The following is a 21,741-nucleotide window of genomic DNA, read 5'->3' as shown; positions in this document are numbered from 1 at the left end:
AGCTAAAAGCACATGGCGAGTTGCTGTGGGCCAGCTGATAAATGCACCTGACCCTTTGGTAGCATTTTTCATACCACAAAATGCATTCAAACCTGCCTCAAAAACTTTAACACTCCACTGCAAGTGCTATGGTGCTCTGCTCATCCAACACCTCCATGGGCTTACTTCTGGCTTTTTAACCCGCTTTCCTCCATGCTACTGTTAAGCCTTGAATTACCTCCTACACTTAACATCTCAGGCATACTGCCATTTCTTCTGTCTCTCTACTCCTTTCATCCTGGCTGTCACCCTCAGTGCTTGCACTAGTCCTTCACTGGGGGAACGTATCGCTATGCTAGCTTCCATGTAAAATTAACAGAATGGTAAATACTAATTAATATTTCCATAGTATCCACAGGGAGTTATTCCCTCTGGCTTTCTCGAGTTAAAGAAGTTAGAAACATTTTGCTGACTTGCAGTTTTTTCCTACCCGGGCAGCTGTTGAAAAATCCCATTCTGGGATGAGGATTCCCTCTTCCCTCTTCTTTGCTAACGACTCCCAGCTCCCAACCTACACTGTTACAGCAAGCCACCTGAAATCAAAACACTAATATTATGCCTTCCTTCTCATTTTCATCTCATAGTTTTGCTTTGCCTTCCATTTTTCTGCAGAACTGTTTGTGTTGCTTAACAGCAAAAGAAAAAAATAACATTAAAACCAGCAGTTTGCTTCATGAGACCCCAGACATCCACCTACAGCCCCAACAGGAACTAAAGGTGATTTCTTGCAGACAACAGAAAGGACCAACTAGGTCCTTTCAAAGGAGGACCTCTCCTGTGAGGCCAGGCTGAGAGAGCTGGGGCTGTTCAGCCCTGCAGAAGAGGAGGCTCCGGGGAGACCTGAGAGCGGCCTTCCAGTGCCTAAAGGGGGCTGCAGGAAAGGTGGGGAGAGACTCTTCAACAGGGCCTGTTGTGATAGGATGAGGAGTATTGGCCTTATCTAGAAGAGGGTAGGTTTAGATTAGACAAACGGAAGAAATTTTTTAACGCTGAGGGGGGTGGAACACTGGCCCAGGTTTCCCAGAGAGGTGGTGGATGTCCCATCCCTGGACACATTCCAGGCCAGGTTGGCCGGGGCTCTGAGCAACCTGATCTGGTTGGAGATGTCCCTGCTTCTTGCAGGGGGGTTGGACTGGATGGGCTTTAAAGGTCCCTTCCCAGCCAAACCATTCTATGATTCTAACTAGAAACCAAGCAGATGCACCTGTGAGGGGGTTCTCACCAGTTCTTTACAGCACCACTGACAACATCAGAGACAGCGTGGTTCGAGCTCATTTAAGACCTTCATGATACTGAAGCCACGAATCCAAAACTCCTTGGAAAGAACAAGAGCTAGGCAGTTCAGCATCCTATGCAAGCCCCTCTCCTCTGCTTAGCAGGATCATTACTGTTCCAAGCATCCTTCCTTAGACTGCTGCAGGTCTTGGTAGAGATGATAACTATTGGGTATGTTTGAGTCAAGAGCTGCTTTAATCAGATTTCATTTTCATCCTTCATTGTCAAGGCAAAGGTATAACTATCGAAAAAAAGAATGACCATGAAAGCAGAGGTGCCTTTTGAATTTACATACAGAAACAGCAAAATGTTTTGAATTTCTGGCACGCTGTACGTCAGGCATTGACATGACAGAGCTCCCAGCACAGTCTGAGTATTTACCTGAGGGTGGAAAACTACAGGGTGGTAAGAAAGTGGAGTTTCCTTAAACTGTTTACCTTCAGTCTACCTTTTAGCAAGTCTGTATTTGAAGAAACCTACATCTCCCAGAATCTCATTTACACACAGAGCATCCTCGTATCCCCACACTCTCAAGATAAATAAATGGCTAAATTGAAATACTGAATACTGTAAGGTTGTCTTGACTAAATTATTTTTTTTTCCTACAGGATTACCCTCCAGACCTTAATGATTAACTACTTAAGCATACTCTTTCAGAAAAGCCATTTCTTAGCTGCTAGGAAGTCAGAGGGAGATCCAGAACCAGGACAAAACACATCTGGTGTTTGTTCCAAAGAAGGAGAGCTACACAGCATTTTTGCAAAGCAACAAAAAAAGCTGTTTTGCTTAAGAAGGGAAGTTGCTGTGCTGGTCTAACACTTCTCTTAACACATGTCAGAATAGGTTTCCATGTACATACATCACCTTTCCTACAGCTTGGATAGGTTACCATTTTGAAGTTTGTAGGGCCTGGAAAACTGAATATGTCACTCAACTACACCTGACCGTACAACAGCTTGGAAATAGGGAGGAAATCTTGATGAAACTCGGTTTTAAGATTACTGTCAGATTTTAAGCTCTTGAGCAGGAACCTTCTTTGCTCTTTGCACAGTGCCTAGTTCAGCAGGGTCCTGTCATGACTAGGGGTCCTAAGCTCTACAGCAATACAAATAATAAATAAAAAATAATAATACATAGTATATGATCAATAATACCTACTTTATACCCTGTTTTTCAAAGACACACTGCACCCCAGCAAATACTTGGAAAATAGGGTAACAAAGTTACCAAAAGTTGCAAGACAAATGCAATTTGTTTGATGCAAATAGCTAACCTTAAGGTTCAAGTGGCTGGGAAACTCATTAATGGTATTGCTTCACCAGCACCAAAATAAACACAGACCAGGGAGATGTCACTGGTTCATGCACAGCCTTGGGAGTCTGGCAGAAACTGGGAGGAAACGTTTGCGTAGAAGCCGAGGCAGTGAATCCATGAGCAACTTCTCATTTCCACCATCTACTTCCATGCTAAAAGGGACTACGGATGGGAAGAGAATTCCAGTGGGGTTTTTTTTTTGTGTGTTGGCCTTTTCATTTGAAAAAACAAATAAAAGGTAGACAAATTGTAATGAAGCATTTCCTATATCCCCTATGGCTATCTCATTTTTCCCAAATGACTGCTGAATGAAATTAAAAAAAAAAAAATTCAAAGACTGGCATTTGAGAATAAAATTATAAATTAAAAAGTAGACATTTAAAAGAGAATTTCCTAAGGGTTTCATTCCTTCCCCACTCTGCAGCAAGGAGAGAAAAAATACAATCCAAAAGAGGAGAGAAGAAGTCAGAGGGGATTAGAAAGTCCAGTCTTTCCGTCTGTCTCCCATTTTGTGAATTTTTACAGTAGGTTATTTAAAGAAGCAGTAGATGTTCCAATAGAAAGCAGGCAGCAGCAAACACAGGCATCATCTCCTCCTTCCAGAGAGGTCTGTGCAATCTCAGTCTCTTGCTCTGGGAAGGAGAGGCTTTCCTTCCCACACCTGTTACTGCCTTCCAGTGTGGGAGAGGGGAGAAGCGTCGGCCATAGACCGGGGTCTGGCATTTCAGAGGCTCCTCTCCCTCCGCTGGCCTAAAAGGAACTCAGGTATTCCAGTGCAACCTCGTATACAAATTTATACTGTTCCTGAAAGACAGAACAGAAATCACTGACATTAAGATACAGGTAAATTCTTCAGAGCCTCATACCACAAAAGCTGCCAAAAATGCCTCCTCCTTCTTTCTTACACAACTTGGCAGGACCAGGTAGATATTAATTGCATTTCTATGTGATCCTGAAGAAGCATTACTAAGAGATGGTATAGTCAATGGAAGAGAAAAACACCCGAAGAGACAGTCACAGTGTGGATTATTCATTATTTGCCTCAGTCCCTTATCACACACACTGCTTCTGAGGAAAGAATCCACCGTCATCGACTGAGATGATTGAATTCAGGACAGTTTAATCAACTTGGCTGCAGGGAGCAAGGTCTGGTTTGCACTGTTCTCCCTTCCTGGTTTCAAGGCATGCCACAGCATTAAACACTGGGCTGTACGTGTGCACAGGAGGACAAATCCCACCCCCTCCCCATGGCCATGGTGACAACTGCTTGGGGTTTGACCTCCTGGAGGCAGCTGGGCCAGGGAGACGGTGTTCATCACCCTGCCAGGGCAACTGCTCCCTGTCTGCTCAAGGAGAGCAGCAGTGGGATCAGAGGATTCATTGCTTGTGCTAAAATGGGATTGGTTTTCATTCTGATGGCTTTATATTATCATTTGTTTTATTCATACTGAGCTAAGACATGGAACTTTTCTACCCATCCTAAAACACCCCCTGCATGCGCTGGGTAGGGAAAGGAGCAGGAAAACAAGCTTACCAGTGACTCCACCATGTTGGATTTGTTATTCCGTAATGTTTTCACTATGTGGAACACATCGATGATATTTTGCTGCTGAATCATTTCACACACACTGCAGATGGCACAGAAGGTACCGCTGCGTCCCCCACCGTTCCTGGGTGCACAAGAAAAGAGGCAGCGGGTGAAGGCTGAGAGAAGGGAGGAGCGCGCTGCTTACGCAGCAGCTCACACACCGCATCTTCTAAGAAAGGTCCGTAACGTGGGGACTGGTTAAGGACGTTCAATGGTTTGTGAAAGCAGGGCAGGAGAGACAGCGATGGAAGGGCTAAGCCGATCACCGGCAGTGGTGGGCAGGGACGCCCCAGGGACTGCAGGGCAGCTCCTTGCTGCTCTGGGGTCAGAGACGGAGAAGCAGTGGCAGTGCTGCTTCGGTTGTGTCTGGGCTCCAATCGTGAGACCTCCCTACACAACAGAAAGCAGCAGAGCTTTTTCAGGTACTCCTCACCACAATCAGTAACATCTCTGGGCCAGGATGCTAGAATTTAATACAATATTCAACTTGAAGTGTATTACGAATGAAATTTAACTCCATTTTCTCCAACTGAAGCCTGGCAAACCATCAAATTTCCAGATCCATAATCAGTGCTCTTTAGACAGCAGTTCGTGAGGTTACAGACATTTTCCAGTCCCACTTACAGGCAGTGGACAACAGTGCGTCCATCTCTCCCATCGTACTGTTCCTGCCACTTCTCCAACCTTCTGACCACCTTTAGGAGGGAGCGTTTGGAAGGAGGGGTGTCCCTGTAAGCTGGCCAGCCGATGTACTGCAGGTGCTGAACTATGCGATATCCATCCTGAGGCTAAAACAAAGAGCATTTTCAAGATGCTAAATGGAACAGGACAGGAAGCAGAGAGAGAGAGAGAGAGTAAAGCAGGGGGCACTGGTTACATAGAATCATAGAAGGGTTAGGGTTGGAAGGGACCTTCCAACCCCCCTGCAAGGAGCAGGGACATCTCCAACCAGATCAGGTTGCTCAGAGCCCCCTCCAACCTGGCCTGGAATGTTTCCAGAGATGGGGCATCCACCACCTCTCTGGGCAATCTGTTTCAGCGTTCTCTCACCCTCATTGTAAAATACTTTTTCCTAATATCTAAATCTAATATAGTATAATATAAATCCAATATAAGCTAATAATATCTACATGACATCTTCCCCTCTGAATCTGGTATCATTGACATTAACATCTTCCACTTTGGATACCTGATACAGTGGAGAAACAAGGAATTTTTGCTAATCTGGATGATGACCTCAGAGATCACAGAACCAGGCAGAAACTATTTGCACAAAATCCCGTTTTGTTTCCAGTAGAGAATAAAGTCTCGTCAAACTGTATGAATAAATCGCATAGATCAAATATGTTTTTCCTGGTAGCCTGTGCTGGAGGTTAGTTGTGCCATAAGAACTAAAGGCAAAAAAAAAGCCCTCAAAAAAATCTCTGGGGACTACAGCGGGAAGGAATCCTCATAAAGATTTTAGTAGCAGCCACTGGTGTTGAACATAGATGGGTGCAGAGAGCTGTGAGCTCACAGCATCCACCCTGCCAGCCAAGCATTTACGAGCCAGCTTCATCCTGACATCAGCCTTAGGAATATTAGCTGGTTGACTTCAAGGCTGTCTCTGGTTCAGCAGGAGAATATCTAACTGATTTGTGTCGCTGGACCACAAGGGTCACTCTGCAATGCCGTAACTGAACTCCTGCACAGGCTCTCACCACACAGAGATGGACATGTTATCAGCATGGAAACATAATTTGTGGAAACTGCTTTCATTTCTGATGAGGAAAAAAAATTTAAAAGGAACAAAAAAGGAGACATAATCCACCTGGGAAACAACTAACGAGAGAAAAATTCTCTGCTGAAACCCTTTCCTTCAGCCCTGAAGTTTCATTGCCAGGGTCCAGTGTGCAGATAAACGTTTCTATCATTTCAGCTGTCCTGGGGCTGAGTTGCTTATAGAAATGGCAGTTGCTTATTTATAGGAAAAACTGTGGCTACTGAGAATCCCAGTCAAGTCAGTAAACATTGCATCTGCCTTCAGAGACACTGCACAGTAGTTGACAGATGGAGAGCTGCTGCCACTACCCCAGTTTATTTCCTGTTATATTGATGGTTTTATATTGGCTACTAAGTGATTAATTGTTCTCAAATACACACAGAAAAATGCTTTCCATTTAAATACAGATTTTTCAGCTCATATCATCCACTTTCTACTGTCAGCCAAGAGTATTTTACTGATACAGACTGATGCAATTAAATATTAACTAAAGGAAGTAGCTACTAAATTCTGCACTGGAATTTTGTTCCTAAGTGAGATTCGTTGTCTCTAAACCACAAGTCTTGATTCTGCCCCTTCCTCATGCCAAAAATACCTTTTTGAGAATAAACAGGGAATCTTGTATTTCATTGATCTTACCCTGGCCATGTTGCAGATCCGGAATATCCGGTTGATGATATCTTCATCAATGTCTGCTGAAACAAACTCCACTTGAATTGGCCCATAACAACAGGACGTCTTCTCTGGCCAGTACTGCATGCAGAGCTGGAGAAAACACCAAAAGAAACAGAACGCACCTTAATTATTAACATGGAAATGCATGTTTGATCTTCTTCCCTTGCGAATTTATAACCAGCTCAAAATCCATAACCAATCTTGTATTACATATCTTTGCTCAGAGAAGACCTCCTTCTATCTCAGTAAAAGTTTTTTTGTATCATGATGCAGAAAACTTTTTTGTATCAGGGGCAGAAAAGGTGGCTGACAAATTAAGCTTCTGTAGGGGTACAAATTTAAAATGAACATTAGAAGATCAGTGCCGGTAGGTAAATTTAATAGGAACCACAGAGGCCTGGTGTTTAAGGAGGGAACAGTACACACACCAAGAAAATTAATCTTAATTCAAGCAAAGTGGAACTTCTGTTTTCTGTAAGATGAGCTTTTTAGCTTTCTGAGTCTACCAGCAGGCAGGGAAGGGAGAATGAGTTTGCTCTGAGAGCAGCAAGAGCAACTCCAACTTCAGGGTGAACCACAACTGAATCTCTGAATTTTGCGAAGCAGATTGGAAGTCTTTTTTCTTATGCTGATATTACTGAATTGAAAGTGTATTAAAAAAAAAAATCCTATCCAAACAAATTAAAACCTAAGTATTTAAAATCCATCTGGAAATAGATGATGGTGAGAAAATATTTTGCATGAGATCTCATTAGCAGTTTCTGCTGAGATTGTATTTCTTCCTAGTTTTTTTCTTCCTATTTTCAAGTGTAATTTTTTAGAAGTTTTGAAACCCCCAGATGCTCATTTGAACTTGATCTCAAGCTTTTCAAGTTCAATCACTGCCAGTAATAACGTCAAGTGTGTGCATGCTACTGCATTAATTCTGTATTCCTGTTATCCCTTTGATCATACGGGACTGAAATTGGGTGGGATATTCACACCGTCTTATGCATCTTTGCCCTTGTTAGTTTTTCAAGATTAAGCAAGCCAGCCAAGACCACATAAGCAAGTTCTCCTTTGAAGGTTGTCTTTACTCTTCGTTCAGACTTTCAAGCAGCCTACAGATGTCCCCTCAAAGCATCTGTCCAATAGGCAAGGAGATCTGAGCTGAGCAGGTGCTTTAGGAAACAACCTCAAGGTGTACTGGAATGAAAAAGATTAATTTCCTTAATATTAAAAAAATCCACTTTTCATAAAGCAGGTCTGTGAATGGCCATCTACGGTAGATAACTACAGCACTGTCATACATCGTAGGTGCAAGCACATCGTTAAGTTTCCTTTTCAGAAACCTCACTTTCACAACTGATATCAAACTGTCACACTTTGCCTTCAAAGTTCGTAAGATAAACTTTAAAACCATCCTCAACTCCCAGTGCCAGCTGGGTGTTTCTGGCATTGGCTGCAGACTCAAGCTAGGTGACACCATGCTAGAATAACTGACAAAGTGACTTTATGCATTGCCAAATCTCCTTTTCTGTGCCTACAGATTACCTCATAAGAACAGAACTTTGCTAGGAAAAAAAAACACAGCAGGTAAAGTCTTGTGCAGAAAGACAGACACAAGAATAACACTGGCTGAGGCTCATAGGTTTGTGTTTTCCAAGAATGAAGTGTGTGAAAGTGTGTCATTTCCAGAAAAAGCTGTGTTTTTCTTTCAAGTGACAGAAAAAAAAGGGAAAGATGACATTTGCCTCTGGACTCCATGCCAAGATGCAGAATCAGGCAGGGTGAACCACACAGGAGGCAGCAAATGTACAGGATCTCCAGTTCCTCTCACAGTGGTGGGATGCTGTGGGTCACCAAGAGTCCACTTCTGAACGGAGCTCCTACTGCAGCTGGAAATGAAATCCCATAGGGCTCATCCTGAAGGGAGATCCCCTCAATGAACCGGGTGATTGGCTTCTCCATTTCCATAAAAAAAAAAAAAAAAAAAAAAATCTCACTGCCTTCAAGTGCGGTAAGATTTTGAAGACAGAGAGACACCAATGAAAAATTAATCCATGAAGTACCAGCTACTTGAGGGTTCTTCTCTTGTTTAACAAGTGCTTTAATGGGTGAATTAGCCATGCCAAATGTACTCTTCACACAAATTGCATGATTACGCCTTTTTGAAAGCCGTTATCTTCTGCCACTCATCAGCAAGGTGGCTGGAAGTGCTAGTACAGGAGGAACTGCAGCACCCTTCCCCCAGCAAGCTCAACTCCTGAAAATAACGGTGTGTTTAGTAGCCAAGAAAGCAACTTGCACATTATACTAGAAAGAAAAAAAAATTAATACACAGCACAATGTGCTTCTCCAGAAACTCTGCAAACTGCACTGCTCAGTATTACAGAATTGTGTGGGAAATCTCAGGGGAAAGATCCTTCAAAGGACTTCAGCATCTCTTTTGGTTGTATTCTCCTGGAAATGCCACGTGGACAGGCAAGCATGAAGCACAATAGGGCCGTGGTAGGAAACATTTTTATGAACTAAAGACAAAAATAAGTAAGGGCAGAAAGCAGGTGTGGGAGGAAGATTTTGGTCCACAAACACAACATATTTAGATATCTAATGAGGGCAGGCTGAGAGAGCGGGGGCTGTTCAAGCCTGGAGAAGAGGAGGCTCCAGGGAGACCTTGTAGAGGTCTTCCAGTACCTCAAGGGGGCTGATAGGAAAGATGGGGAGAGGCTGTTCAGTAGGGTCTGTTGTGACAGGATGAGGGGTAATGGTTTTAAAATAGAGGGAGGGAGATTTAGATTGTAAAAAATTTTTTCCTAATATCCAATGTGAGTTGTAGAGCACTGTCCCAGGTTGCCCAGAGAGGTGGTGGATGCCCCATCCCTGGAAACATTCCAGGCCAGGTTGGACGGGGGTCTGAGCAACCTGTTCTAGTCAGGGATTCTTGCAGGGGTGTTGGACTAGATGACCTTTGAAGGTCCCTTCCCACCCAAACTGTTCTATGATTCTATGATTCTGATCCTTGTTAATTGCAGGAAGATTTAGCTCCTTAGAAGGAGCCAAGCATGTGGATTTCTCCTTCATTACACCCCAAAGTATTACCTATTACTTTCCAGTTCCCCTTTATTTATTGTGCGGGGCGGGGGGTGGGGGGGAGTTAGGGCAGTGGCAGAGGGGCACAAGAAAGTGGTAGTAGAAATGCTCTTAAAACCATCTGGATTTGAGAAGAAAGTTACATGACAGAGATGATGAAAAATGACTCACCTGTGCTGCATCCATCTCATTCAGCATCACAACAGAGGAGCAGTTATAATCGAACACCAGCCTCCAGAAGTCTGCTATGGTGTTAGGCAAAGGGTGTTGGGTTACAATAAAGGCAGCAGGTTGCTTGTGGCTCTAAGAAAAGAATAAGATTAGTTAAAAAAAAAATAATAATAATTCAATCAACTTTTATTCAAACAAATATTACACCCGGGAGGCTATGGCTAGGCAATCTGAGCCATTTAACCAGATTATACAAATCACATATCCTTCTCCTCGTTATCGCTCCGCAATGAATGAATGTCTCATAATGGGATTCTTTTCCTCCCAATGAAGACATTTCATTAAAGAAATGTCACAAGAGCAGAGATTACCCAAATCAATTATTTATATTTTGAGACTCAGCAAATAATACTAATTCTACTGTTACTACTACTATCAGTAATATTAATAATTGGAAAGAAAACAGCTGGAGGCAAATGCTATCCTTTCTGCTGTAATGGACTCTACAGAAGGGATTAGCCCCGCCGCCTGCTATTGTTCCCTGGTGATGCTGTGCTACAGAGGTGGCACGTTTGGACCCCGGTCATCCTTGAAGAGCTTGTGGGGCAATATTCAGAGCCTGCGACACTGACATTTAATTTCTGATGCTATTCTTTCACCTCAAAAAAGCTCTCTGACCTCAATCTCCCCCACCACGAAGGGGAGGAACTGTGTTCCTGACCTCTGCGGGGCTGCATTAGTGAATGTTTGCGAGGCACTTGGAGACGAAAGGGTACGGGTCTAAAACACTGTTGCTTTCCAGCCACGCCAGGCAGTGCTTAGATGAGCCTACAAACTGCACCATTCTTTGTGCCGTACATCTGTGAAGCAGACTTGAATCAAAAGGCCCAAAATTTTGGGGATAAAAAACCAAACCAAACCACCACCACCACAAAAAAAAAAAAAAAAACAACAACAAAAAAACCAACCAAAAAACCAACAGATTAACATTTTTGGATTTAAAGTAAAGAAATAAATAAAACCCCAAAGTATTAAGATGGCCATTGTGGGGGCTTGTCTTTTCTCCTCCATATGAGTCAGCCACGGGTGGAAGGGCTGAGCAGACCATGCTGGGAGGGGGAGAAGGTGCTGTGCATGCTCTGCAACAGCTTGCAGAGGGGCCGCACCATGCTTCTGAGTGTGCACGTGTGATGGGACATGAAATAGAGAGAAGGAAAAGGACATGATTTCTTGGGAAATGACCACTCTGGAATAGATTTTCCTCTTTCTGTATTTCAAACTTAGGAGCACCAGTCTGGGTCAAAAGCTGTCATACCAGACCAACGGTGGCAACAGAGTGGTAAATAAAATAGTAAATCTTATCTCTTAATTACAGTTAAGAACATCATGATGTTTCTGTTGTACATTTAATTGTGCACCAATACAGCACATTGCATAACCGGCTGAACTGTTGGCTGTAGGTAAGAGGTGTTTGCAGGTTTTGCCATTAGGAGAAAAAAGAAACATTCCCCACCTGTTTTCTTTGCTACAGGTGAGGAACCAGGCTCATTGTCCTATTTTAAAGTGAAGGTGACACAGAGATATTAATTACTCATGTAAGAGAACACATGTAGGATCTTGGGAGAAAGATGACGACAGGGACACAGCATGGACTCATGTCTTTCTCCAAGCCCCACACGTTAAACACAAACCTACTGCCACTTCTGTATGGGCTGACTCAGAGCCGTGGCTAAAGTCTCTTTGCTTAAGGATTAAGTTGAATTGTTTTAGGGAAAGGTGAGGCACAGTATTTCTTCCTTCTTCTTAACAAAGCATTTTGTAGATGCAAACATGGCTTTCCAACGATTCTCATAGGAAAGATCCTAAAGTCTGTTTCCTTGAAAGGGACAGAGGACATAAAGAGGAAAGGTCTGGAGTTTCAAAATCTGCTGAGGGAGAATTCCTCCCCTCTATGGGCAATAGTAACTTGGGCTGTATTCCCAAAACCTAACTCAAGGCAGAAGAGGTTGGTTTTTAACGCTCTGCAGTCAACAGACTGAGACTCTTCCCGGCACAGTTTTAGCTCGGAGCCCAGATCGAATGCTCCCCAGCACGTGCCTGTCTTCACACAATGAAAGAAGTAATGGTGCTTCAAAGCAATACTGGATGGATGATCTCTTGTAAAAGTCTGTACTCAGTCCAAGACTGCAGGCAGGAAGCTACTGGAAAAGACAAAGAATTTGCAAGGTCTCCTCAACAGGACACGGTTCACAGGAATGCCTATGAAAATGTGGGATTTTGGCTGTTTCCCTCTGTTTTTTTTGGTTTTTTTTTTTTTTTTTTTTTTTTCAAAAGCTGCTGATTCCTCTATGGAAGGATAAAGGAGAATGAGAGAACATCATAGCTGCTGAATTTCAATAATGGGTAAAAAATTCCTTTGTACAAACAAATTTAATTTGCAGGAATTTTGTGAGGAAGGATCCAAGTATTAGAAAAGTGATTTGAGGTAATGAGGGCTGAAATGGGCAAACACATTCCCAGTCCCTAAGAAACCAAAGAAGAATAGATCATGCTTCTGCAGATTTGCCAAAGCACAAAACACACTTTAAAGAGGGGGAAAAAAAAAGCTTCCTTAGGTATATTTGCAAGAAAAACATCACAATCTTTCTGAAAAAGTCTAAAATTAATTCTACGACCATTTGACTTAACCTCTTAAATGCAAAACTATCACTGGTTCCCAAAGACTGAAAAAACCAGACAAAATTAAAAAAGATCGACCCCACCACTGCTAGGGGAAAAAATGATGAGATTTCACCCTGGATCATATTTACACATACTCCAGCTGCAATAATTAGTGGCTTTAAAGACATCTGTGTCCAAAGGCAGTTAGGCACCACAGCAAAAAAGAAACCATCAACATAATTCACCCTGTACAAATGACCCGTGCTGTGAGATTCTAGCCTATGAACAAAACAAGGCAAAATGCCTTTCAGACACATTCACATGAGCTTAACTCATGTCCTTCAGCCTTAAAATATTTTGCACATCTGATCCTTGTACTCCCATATTCTTAATTGCATAAGCTCAAATAAATCAGCCGCTCCACACTGCAAACTAATCTTTTCAAAGAGCTGACCTGGCAAACATTTATATTCCAATTTATATAACAACCAACAAATGGGAAGAGTTGTCCCACCACTTCTTTGTCCATCTGCCTTTCTACAATACAACCTCAGACTGCATGCTCATGAACTTCTTCATCAACAATTTTCCACCAATGTGAGGCAGAACTTCAACAGTAGCGTGATAATCACAGTCTAGGTGACACATTTTTGTGTGCTTTTGCCCTGTTTGGAGATGTCAGCCCCGAAAATTGCAGGTAAAAATGGTTTTCTGCTTTGGATCGCTTTCGCCCAGAAAAATATCCTGACAACAAATAAACTTGATGCAGACTAGGATCAGTGGTGACACTGCAGTGCCGCTTACATCCATGAGTGCAGCATTGATGTAGTTACTTGATTCACCATCCACGGAGATGAGGAAAGGCAGGCATCGGTCCAAGGGCAACACATCCATGCAGCGGTTCTTGTCGTGGTTCCTTGGCAAAAGACCGATGCTGCAATCTTCTGGCCGAACACGTGGTGTAACAATGTTGAGAGTCTGCAAAAGAGAGTGAGAAGAAGGGAAAGACAGACAGAAGTAGGCTGAGTGTCTTTGAATTTACTTCCAAGAAGGATGCCATCCGCACAATGTATTTATTTCAAAGGTACTTAGATATGGGTCCCTGCAAGGCAGCAACAAGGCTACAAGAGGGGCTGCACGCGACACTTAGACTATCAGATCTTTGGGATTCCAGAGAATGAAAAAGAAGGAGCGCTGAGGAGCTTCTAAGGAGAGCCCAGATCTCTGACAGTGCAGATAATTAGGCAGGTGACTTGTTAGTGATTTACTCCTGTCTATTTTATGCCCTTCCCCTGTCGCCCTTGTTTTTGTACTTATTTAGATTACAAAAACTCTCCAGAATGAGCTTTTGCGTGTTCAAACAACATGTAGTGCATGTGAAATTCACCCAGCCTTACCTGAGGGCCAGTAGGACCCAAATAATACAAACTGCACCACCAGATCTATGGTTAGATCAACTGGTTCATAAAGATAGCAGCAAAAGAGACCATCGTTTGCATTAAATCCAGACAAATAGGGCTGAAGAACGCTCTGAGCCAAAATCTTGTAAAAATAGATTCTACAACTAGACAGACAACAAACCTCTTATGCAAAGCACAGCGGAGCATTTCCTTCCCAGAGGAGTTGCCAGCCCCCGGCAGCTCAAAAGAACAAGCACACAGGCGTCAAATCTCATCTCATATCATGACAAAATAAGCCCAGCCAGCAGTGACTTTTTTTAATAGCATGAAGCATTTGGTGAAGTTAGGCTTTAGCTCCTTCATGCCAAGCGTCCAAAACTAGAAATACTTTTACAGATGTGATATCACTTGATACAACCACATCTTTTTTTAATTGAACTGTCATCAGTTGGGATCTACATTCTATATCTCACTATACCAACCCTGATGATTCCCTGTGAGGTTTCAGATAAAAAAACCCACACATTCTCCCTTTGCATAGGGAAGGAGGAAAAGAGGCATCTGACTCAGACTGGGGCTCCCAGAAGACGTTCTCCTGCTGCAAGATACTTTGCTGGGAAAGGGGATGAAAACACATTCCTACAATTAAAGCAATCTCCACCTTTTTACTGCTAAGAATAATTGCCTCTTAACAAATAGCAGAAGTCTCTCTCTCTCTTTCCCATTGAACTCACCTTGCCCCAGACTTGCCACAACATTATGGTGATCCTCATTCCATTGCTTGGCCAAGGCAAAAGGCGCTACACTAGCACTTGTGAGTTTTACTGTAAGTCATTTCAGTTCTCACCATCAGGTACTTGGCAAGACATACACACTGAACTGAGGGATTCAGTTCACTGAAAATTAGTAATAGAGAAAATAATGCTCACTGAGCTCACTTTCTCCTATTGTATGGAAGGACGTCAACAAGTTGATTATCAAGACTCAGAAGCAGCATATGAGCCACGAGAACAGATAATGAGGGACCTTGAGGGATAAACATTTCTGCGTAAATTATAGAAGAAAATGAACAACAGAATATTTGTTGAAATGAGAAGTAAAACATTATCTGTGAAAATTAGTACTCTTGCTCTACTGAAGTGATGGGAAATTTTTCCTTGCCAAAGGCTGAAAAGTCCATGCTCAAAACAAATCTCTAGTAGTAAACCAACAAAAATCAGCTGAAATTAGACCTTGGTTCAGTGTTCCTCTTCTCTGCTCTGTTAGAAATTGTAAAATAACACACAGAAATTGACTAAACACCTTCAGTACACCAACTGCAATGACAGAGACATATGAAATTACCTGAAACTCATCTTTTATCTGGCTGGAATTGGTCTGTGGATCTAGTCTGCTGATGTTGTAATATATGGATCTGAACTCACAAACTGGAATGGCCGTGTTGCCACAGAGACATGCCTCCAAAATGGCATCATGGACAAATACATACTGCTCCTGCACAGGGGAGGGGATAAGATATTAATATTGTATTTTTAACACAGTTCACAAAATATCATGTTTTTTTTTTTTTCTTAAATCATTCCCAACATGCATATTTGGCTCCGTTTCATGTGGAGACAAATTACAGTGTGTTACACAACAGCTTTGTGAGCATATTTCATCCATCATTGAATGTGAAGTCTCGTGTATTCATTTCAAATTTACAAGTAAAATGGGAAGTCACCACTCTCAGGAATGCTAGGACAAAACGGGGGTGGGCTGAGAAGGCAATCAGGCTGTAAAGCTTTTCTGTTCACAATCACAAGGCAAAGGTCAGGACTGGATTGTGCTTTGGGTCTACAATAACACCAGCAGAAACAACTGTGCTAACAGGTCTGCTCCATCCATCTCTTCAAAATTCCTGGACTCCTGGTATTCTGGGTAAAGTTCTTACCCTGAACTAAATATGAGAAGTCCAACAAAGTTAAAAGCTTCTCTCTGTTCCAGGGTGTTGTCCTGTCCCTCAGGAGGGGAAGGCATTGGAGCACACCGAAAAAAGTTGTGTAGTAGCATAACGGTGCCATCAAAGTTTGTGCAGCTGCTGGATGCCACGTGATGGAGCAGCTTGCTTAATCAGCACCCAAAGCTTGAACAAAGGATGTGTCATTTGTTTAGCTCACAATTGATACATACTAGGTACTATTCGAGGCTGCAGTATATCTATGAATGAGTCATGAGAGGATTCAGGAGCTAGCTTTTTCCTACCGTGAGAATAAAATTAATCAGCAATGCTAAGACCTAAACTTCAAGGTTTGCCCTCCTGTCTTGGAGGTCTCGAGTAGCTGCCAATGAATGCAATTTGGTGCACATGTGGTCATGTTTAGCCACCGAAAGTTCTGTATAATCACATCACAGAGGAAGCAAGTGTTGACTTAATGAATTGTTGGGCTCCTGTTGAGCGGAGAAGCTGACAGAAGAGCAGTACATCGTAAGAGGAGACCTGCTGACACCTACCTCCGTCTGCACCAGATTGACCCTTTGGGATCGCAGCTCTCGCACACAGTTAAATATATCTACCACGCCTTCGTTCTCCGCCATGTCAAGCATAATGTCGATGGCAATAAAGCACCCTGTTCTCCCGGCCCCAGCACTAAAAAAAAAAAAAAAAAAAAAAAAAAAAAAAAAAAAAAAAATTGCAATGAGAGTCTGCATGATCAAGGGACCGTGGAGGAGCAGGGCTTTACAGAGGAGAAAATAACTGTATCGCAGACACAGCTGTCTTCTCTTGGAAGCTGCTCCCTTCTCCCTAATGGGTTGATTTTTGTGTGTAGCTAAAATAGCTTAGGATTTAAGAGGACGAGGCAAAATAATATTTCTTGAAAGGGAAATGGACCCAGATAGCAGGAAAAAAAATACTTGTTTTCTTGAACATCAACAAAAAAACCACTCTCTGAAAATAATCATGATTTTACAGGTCGGTTCACCTGCACACCTCTTATCACACAGGATGTGGGAGAGCAGCCTCAAGGTTGCAAACAGACACAACTCCAGAAATTTTCTTCCATGGGACTCTTTATACAGCATGCACAGGTTTACTCAAGTGGGTATGATGAAAAGGGCTGAGTTCTCCACCTCAGACATTTCATTTCCCCTTTTAATTCAAGGAGATTGGGTCCCGAGGAGGGTGATTTCAAGTTGTGGATTATAAAATTAGAGAGAAAGGAGCTCGAGGCTACTCAAAGGCTTCAGTTTAGAGCCCCTTGCTGCTAGTGAGAACTGGACCATCTCCTGCAGAACTGTGTTGTCACGGTGTCCTCCTTTCCTCCCAGGAAATCAGCCAAGCTGTTTAGGTGTGAAGGATAGAGAGAGGAGAACGTCTCTTCACGTTACTCCAAAGGAAGAGGGAAAACTCAGCTCAAATCAGGGAAACTTCAGTTGCACGAAAACTCCAGCAGAGCCGAAAGCAAGGAGATATGAATGACCATAAATTAATGGACCAGATTAATCAACTGCTCAATAGAGAGAAGATATTTTTCATTTGCAGAATTTTAATGAATAAATGGCATTTCCTCTCCCTTTATCTCTCAGCTTTTCAGAATTTTAACAAATAGTTATAACATTTCTATATTTAGAGGATCCTGGCACTTCATAAATATCGAACAGTGATATTATCCAGCCAGGCATCGGTAAGGAGAATTTGGTAATTACCACTTAAAGCAAGTCATTAAAATTCAAAAGCAGATAAATAACAGAGGGGAAATGGCATTTATTCATTAAAATGTGAAGGGTGAAAAATTTCTCCTTGCTTTCTTGGTGACAATGTATCAGGTTCAGACTCCTTCCAGGGCCAGACCCATGTCATGGCACCGAGGTAGCAAGTCAGGCCCTGAGCTCTGAATGAAATTCCCTTCTGCCAGCTTAGCTGTATTTTATTATAAAACTGATCAATTGCTTGATAAAAACAAAACAAAACACCTCCCAATCCAAAAGTGTTTTAAAAAGGTAGGATTTATTTGATTTTCTTTTTTTAAAGTGGATGTGGGATGTACTCTCTCTCTCTTCCTGATCACACAGCATGGCACTTAGAGGTAATTCCCTGTGGACTGATTAAGGGTGAGATTTTGGGATAGCCAGCTCTGCTCTCTAGCCTTGTGCTCCTTTATGGAACATGTGCCCTGAGCTGTGGCCTGAGCATTGCAGAAGTAGCTGTTACAAACCCAAACTTTGTTTTTATAGCAACGTCTTTCATTGCATTTGAAGTCATCTAACTCCAACGCCAGTCTGTGCATGTGTGCCTGCTCTCCCCCCACCAACAGCATGCCTGATCACGCCTCACGTTCTTCATGTCAGGAACGTTCTCCTATGTAGGCACAGTAGGCCTTTAAGCTCAGTTGGATGAAAACAGCACACAAGAGAGCTCACCAGTTACAGACAGAACTGGAGAGCTAGCAAGCGCGTGATTCCACAGTCCGCATTTCCACAGCTGTAAACCAAGCAGTGAGGTTTCCTCAGGCATTCCCCTTTTACTTACTAGCTGGAAGGCACTGGGCAGGTTTTAAGTCTGACATTCCCATTCCAGCTCCTGGGCTTTGAGGAGGCCAAGATGCACAACGACTGGCATCCTGAACCAAGAAGACAGACTAACATTTCAGATAAGAATATTGATGCTGGTACAAAGCTGAACCACAGTGGGCACAGAAAATCAAAGCTGCTTTAAAATTCCTTGTCTTTTTGTAGGCATTGTCCCTTCTGCCATGTGAGGTTTGTTGCAGATAATGACTAGAATGGCTGTCCCAGATATTTACCATTTTCCCAGCTCTGCTATGAGAATCTAAGAGAGTATAGGCCACCAGAGAGTCTTGTACATACAAATGGCCCTCTCTGACCTACTTAGATCATCTCCAATTGATGCTTGCTAAGCTCCAGAGCTGCCACTTTAGAAAAGAAAACCCAATTCCACTTTGTTTCCTGGTGAGGCCCACAGATTATACTCTTAAACAAACAAAACATAGTTGATTATTGCCAGATGAGAACAAAAAAAAGGAAAAAAAGCTGCAAAAGCTGATGGAGGAAAGGTTCAGACAAAGAGCTGGCATACCTGCAGTGCACAACGATGGGTCCTGCTTCTGGGGGATTGAGAAACTTCACTTGACGAACAAAGCCCAGGAGGCCGGTGGCATAGCAAGGAACCCCGTGGTCCGGCCAGCTGGTGAAGTGGAACTGCCGAATCTCTCTGATCTCATGGTAGCCTTTCTGAGGAGACAACACAGCCTCTATTTTTCTTCCATTAGACTGAAGCATATTCTGATTACTGCTCCTTTCCCTCACGCAGAGGGCTGAATAAGCATTTAGCTCTCATTATACGTGGGAACGTGTCTCATGCCGCTTTCCTCTTTGAGACATTTCAAGCTGAACTCCAATTACAAATGAGGTTGGTAACATACAACTGAGGACTGTGACAATGAATGTCAGCTCCCAATTCAAATACGTGGTCTCAGAGTTCAAACACAGCTGATTAGGAACTCTGCAGGGTGACTTCAGCCCCAATGTGCCATGGCTGCACTTGGGTGTGCCAAGCCATGGTGTTATTGCCATAAACCAGCAAGAAGTCACTCTTAAATCCTTAACTTTTGGGGAATGACCACCTACAGAATGGGCACACACCAGGCAACAGCAGATTTTCTGCCACCTCCTGCCAAAAAAAAAAAAAAATCTCAGTTTGAGTTTACAGCTGGTGATGGAAAGGGCAGAAACTGGTACCCTGACCCATCACTCAGCCTTTCTGGTGAGATCAAGTTATTGGTACATGAAAATCTGACACCACTTGCATATGCAAAGGGTAACACAGAAGTGCCAGCTAGCTGTGACATTTTATCTCACAGAAAATTTACGTGGAGTCCTGCAGCAGATCCTCTAACCTGTCAGATTTTGGCATTAGCATTTCTTACCAAGTTTTTCAGTGATTTAATAAAATACAGAGCAGATGTATTAGAAAACTGGAACAATATTCCCAGTTTGGCTGAAGTTCATTTAGCAGGAGTTTTTGAAAAGCTTTAAAACCACTTACTGTTTGGAGAGTAATTTGGACAGACCTGGAATACGCTGACATGTAGACTTCCAATTTCTAATTACACATTAAAAAAAACCTTCCAAATCCTGATGATTTGGGGATAATTTTTATTCTCTTGCCTTTATTATATTTTTATTTCTGTTGAAAGGGGACCCAACCTGGCATCCAGTTTAACTGATACCTTTTTTCATCCGTAATTTGCCACTGTGAAACACAACAGTTATTATTCCTGGCATACCATCAACTATCTGCCGGCTTTTGGATACATTTAAACTTCACGCACTGTGGATTCTACTTTTGTGGCTACATCACAATGTTCCTGTAAAATTATTTGTCCAAGATTGGAATGTCTGTCAAAAATTCAGCTTTCTGAAGTGAAACCTGTCCAAACAGTAAGAGCTCCCATCTCCAAGACCATTCTGGATATGTTTCCCCAAGCTCAATTTCTGAACACAAATTAAGTGTTGCATCAACATTTCAGCTGAGTGAAGATTTCCTTACCTTTTGTACAGTAAACGTGCGTATGACATACTCTGCCAATGGTTCTGTCTCAATTAACGTGACTTTAATATCTCCATAGACCTCTGTGTCATCTGGCCAGTATCGAACACATTTTACCTGAGGGAAGAAAAGAAAATGTTGAGAGGAACTAGCTCAAGTTGAGTCAGAGCTGGCCTACATTTTACTTCACTTTCAAGTTGAAGCCAACGCAAATTGAACTTTTTTTTCTGATGTACAGACTTTCTTAAAATTGACTGTGGAAATTAAATCAAAATTCCTTTACCATATATAGAAATGACAGAGATGATTTTTTTCAGTTTCTTCTGTTGTGAATACAAATGAAAAGGATGCATTTAGCTCTTCTTGTTTAAGACAGTGTTCCTTAAATTTCCGTACATGCCCTGACCACGTACCAGGTTTACAGAATACCTGGTAGTCACTACCACCATCCCCTTTAAGAAAAATCTATATTCTTCCTATTGCTACCGTAATTCTGAACTCTCCCTGTTTAGCCAAAGAATTTCAGTTCATAGGGATTGTGAGATACTGATGGACACTTTAAATTTGGTTGACTCTAAGCTTTCCTTATCAGATGTGTACACAAATTCACCATTTTACCAGCCGTGACAGGCCTCAGCTAAGGCTCAAGAAAGAAATCTGATCATGTAAACATATCTGAAGCTTAGCCACTTCTAGAAGCCACGTGCAAAACTAAGAGTAGAAATTAAAACCAAGGCTCTAGAAGGGATATTTAGGCTAACAAAGACTATCAAGTCATTAAATGCTTCAGTATGAAAGAGTGGAACAGCACCTAAAAGCTGAAGCAATTAGCTACTGCAAAGCAGGTTTCATGTTCCAGTTCCAGCCATAAACAGAAAGGGGTTTTATAAATATTAAATATGATTAATGTATGTTTGTTGGGCTTTTTTTCCTACACAGAGGCATTTATTTCAAACTGAACTGTCAGTAAAAGGTAAAATAGAATAAATAACAATAAATGAACAGAACCAGCTGACATTCAGCCATAAGATCTAAAGGAAATAAAATACCAAGCAGCTGAATTACTAATGGTTGTCAGTAAACTATCATTTAATTTTTTCTTAGTACCAAAGGAATGGAAGGTGACAAACATCAGGACAAAGTATTTAAGAGCTCCAGTTTCTGGCTGAGAATGTCTTTAAACCAAAGACCTCCAGGAGGGGGAAGAATATGCTGGGGAAAGCTACCTCAGACA

At 42.3% G+C, this 21,741-nt stretch overlaps 1 protein-coding gene across 2 annotated transcripts in view; it reads right to left on the bottom strand.

Moving 5' to 3' along the window:
- Positions 1 to 1,078: 1,078 nt before the first annotated feature.
- Positions 1,079 to 21,741, bottom strand: part of PTPRT (protein tyrosine phosphatase receptor type T) — a 444,344-nt gene continuing 423,681 nt past the window's right edge. For both annotated transcript variants that reach the window (XM_086760452.1, XM_086760451.1), the window contains 10 exons: positions 20,508 to 20,624; positions 19,035 to 19,189; positions 16,451 to 16,586; positions 15,302 to 15,451; positions 13,362 to 13,535; positions 9,897 to 10,028; positions 6,618 to 6,743; positions 4,841 to 5,004; positions 4,163 to 4,298; positions 1,079 to 3,432 (listed from right to left, as the gene is read on the bottom strand). In XM_086760452.1, the coding sequence (XP_086616578.1) occupies positions 3,379 to 3,432; positions 4,163 to 4,298; positions 4,841 to 5,004; positions 6,618 to 6,743; positions 9,897 to 10,028; positions 13,362 to 13,535; positions 15,302 to 15,451; positions 16,451 to 16,586; positions 19,035 to 19,189; positions 20,508 to 20,624 (1,344 nt within the window). In that variant the 3' untranslated portion in view covers positions 1,079 to 3,378. The remainder of the gene's footprint in view (positions 3,433 to 4,162; positions 4,299 to 4,840; positions 5,005 to 6,617; positions 6,744 to 9,896; positions 10,029 to 13,361; positions 13,536 to 15,301; positions 15,452 to 16,450; positions 16,587 to 19,034; positions 19,190 to 20,507; positions 20,625 to 21,741) is intronic.

This window comes from Chlamydotis macqueenii, chromosome 16, assembly GCF_036417535.1.
Source record: "Chlamydotis macqueenii isolate bChlMac1 chromosome 16, bChlMac1.mat, whole genome shotgun sequence".
Lineage (NCBI taxonomy): Eukaryota > Metazoa > Chordata > Aves > Otidiformes > Otididae > Chlamydotis > Chlamydotis macqueenii.
The sequence above is the reverse complement of the archived record's forward strand: the minus strand, read 5'-3'. Positions and strand labels throughout refer to the sequence as shown.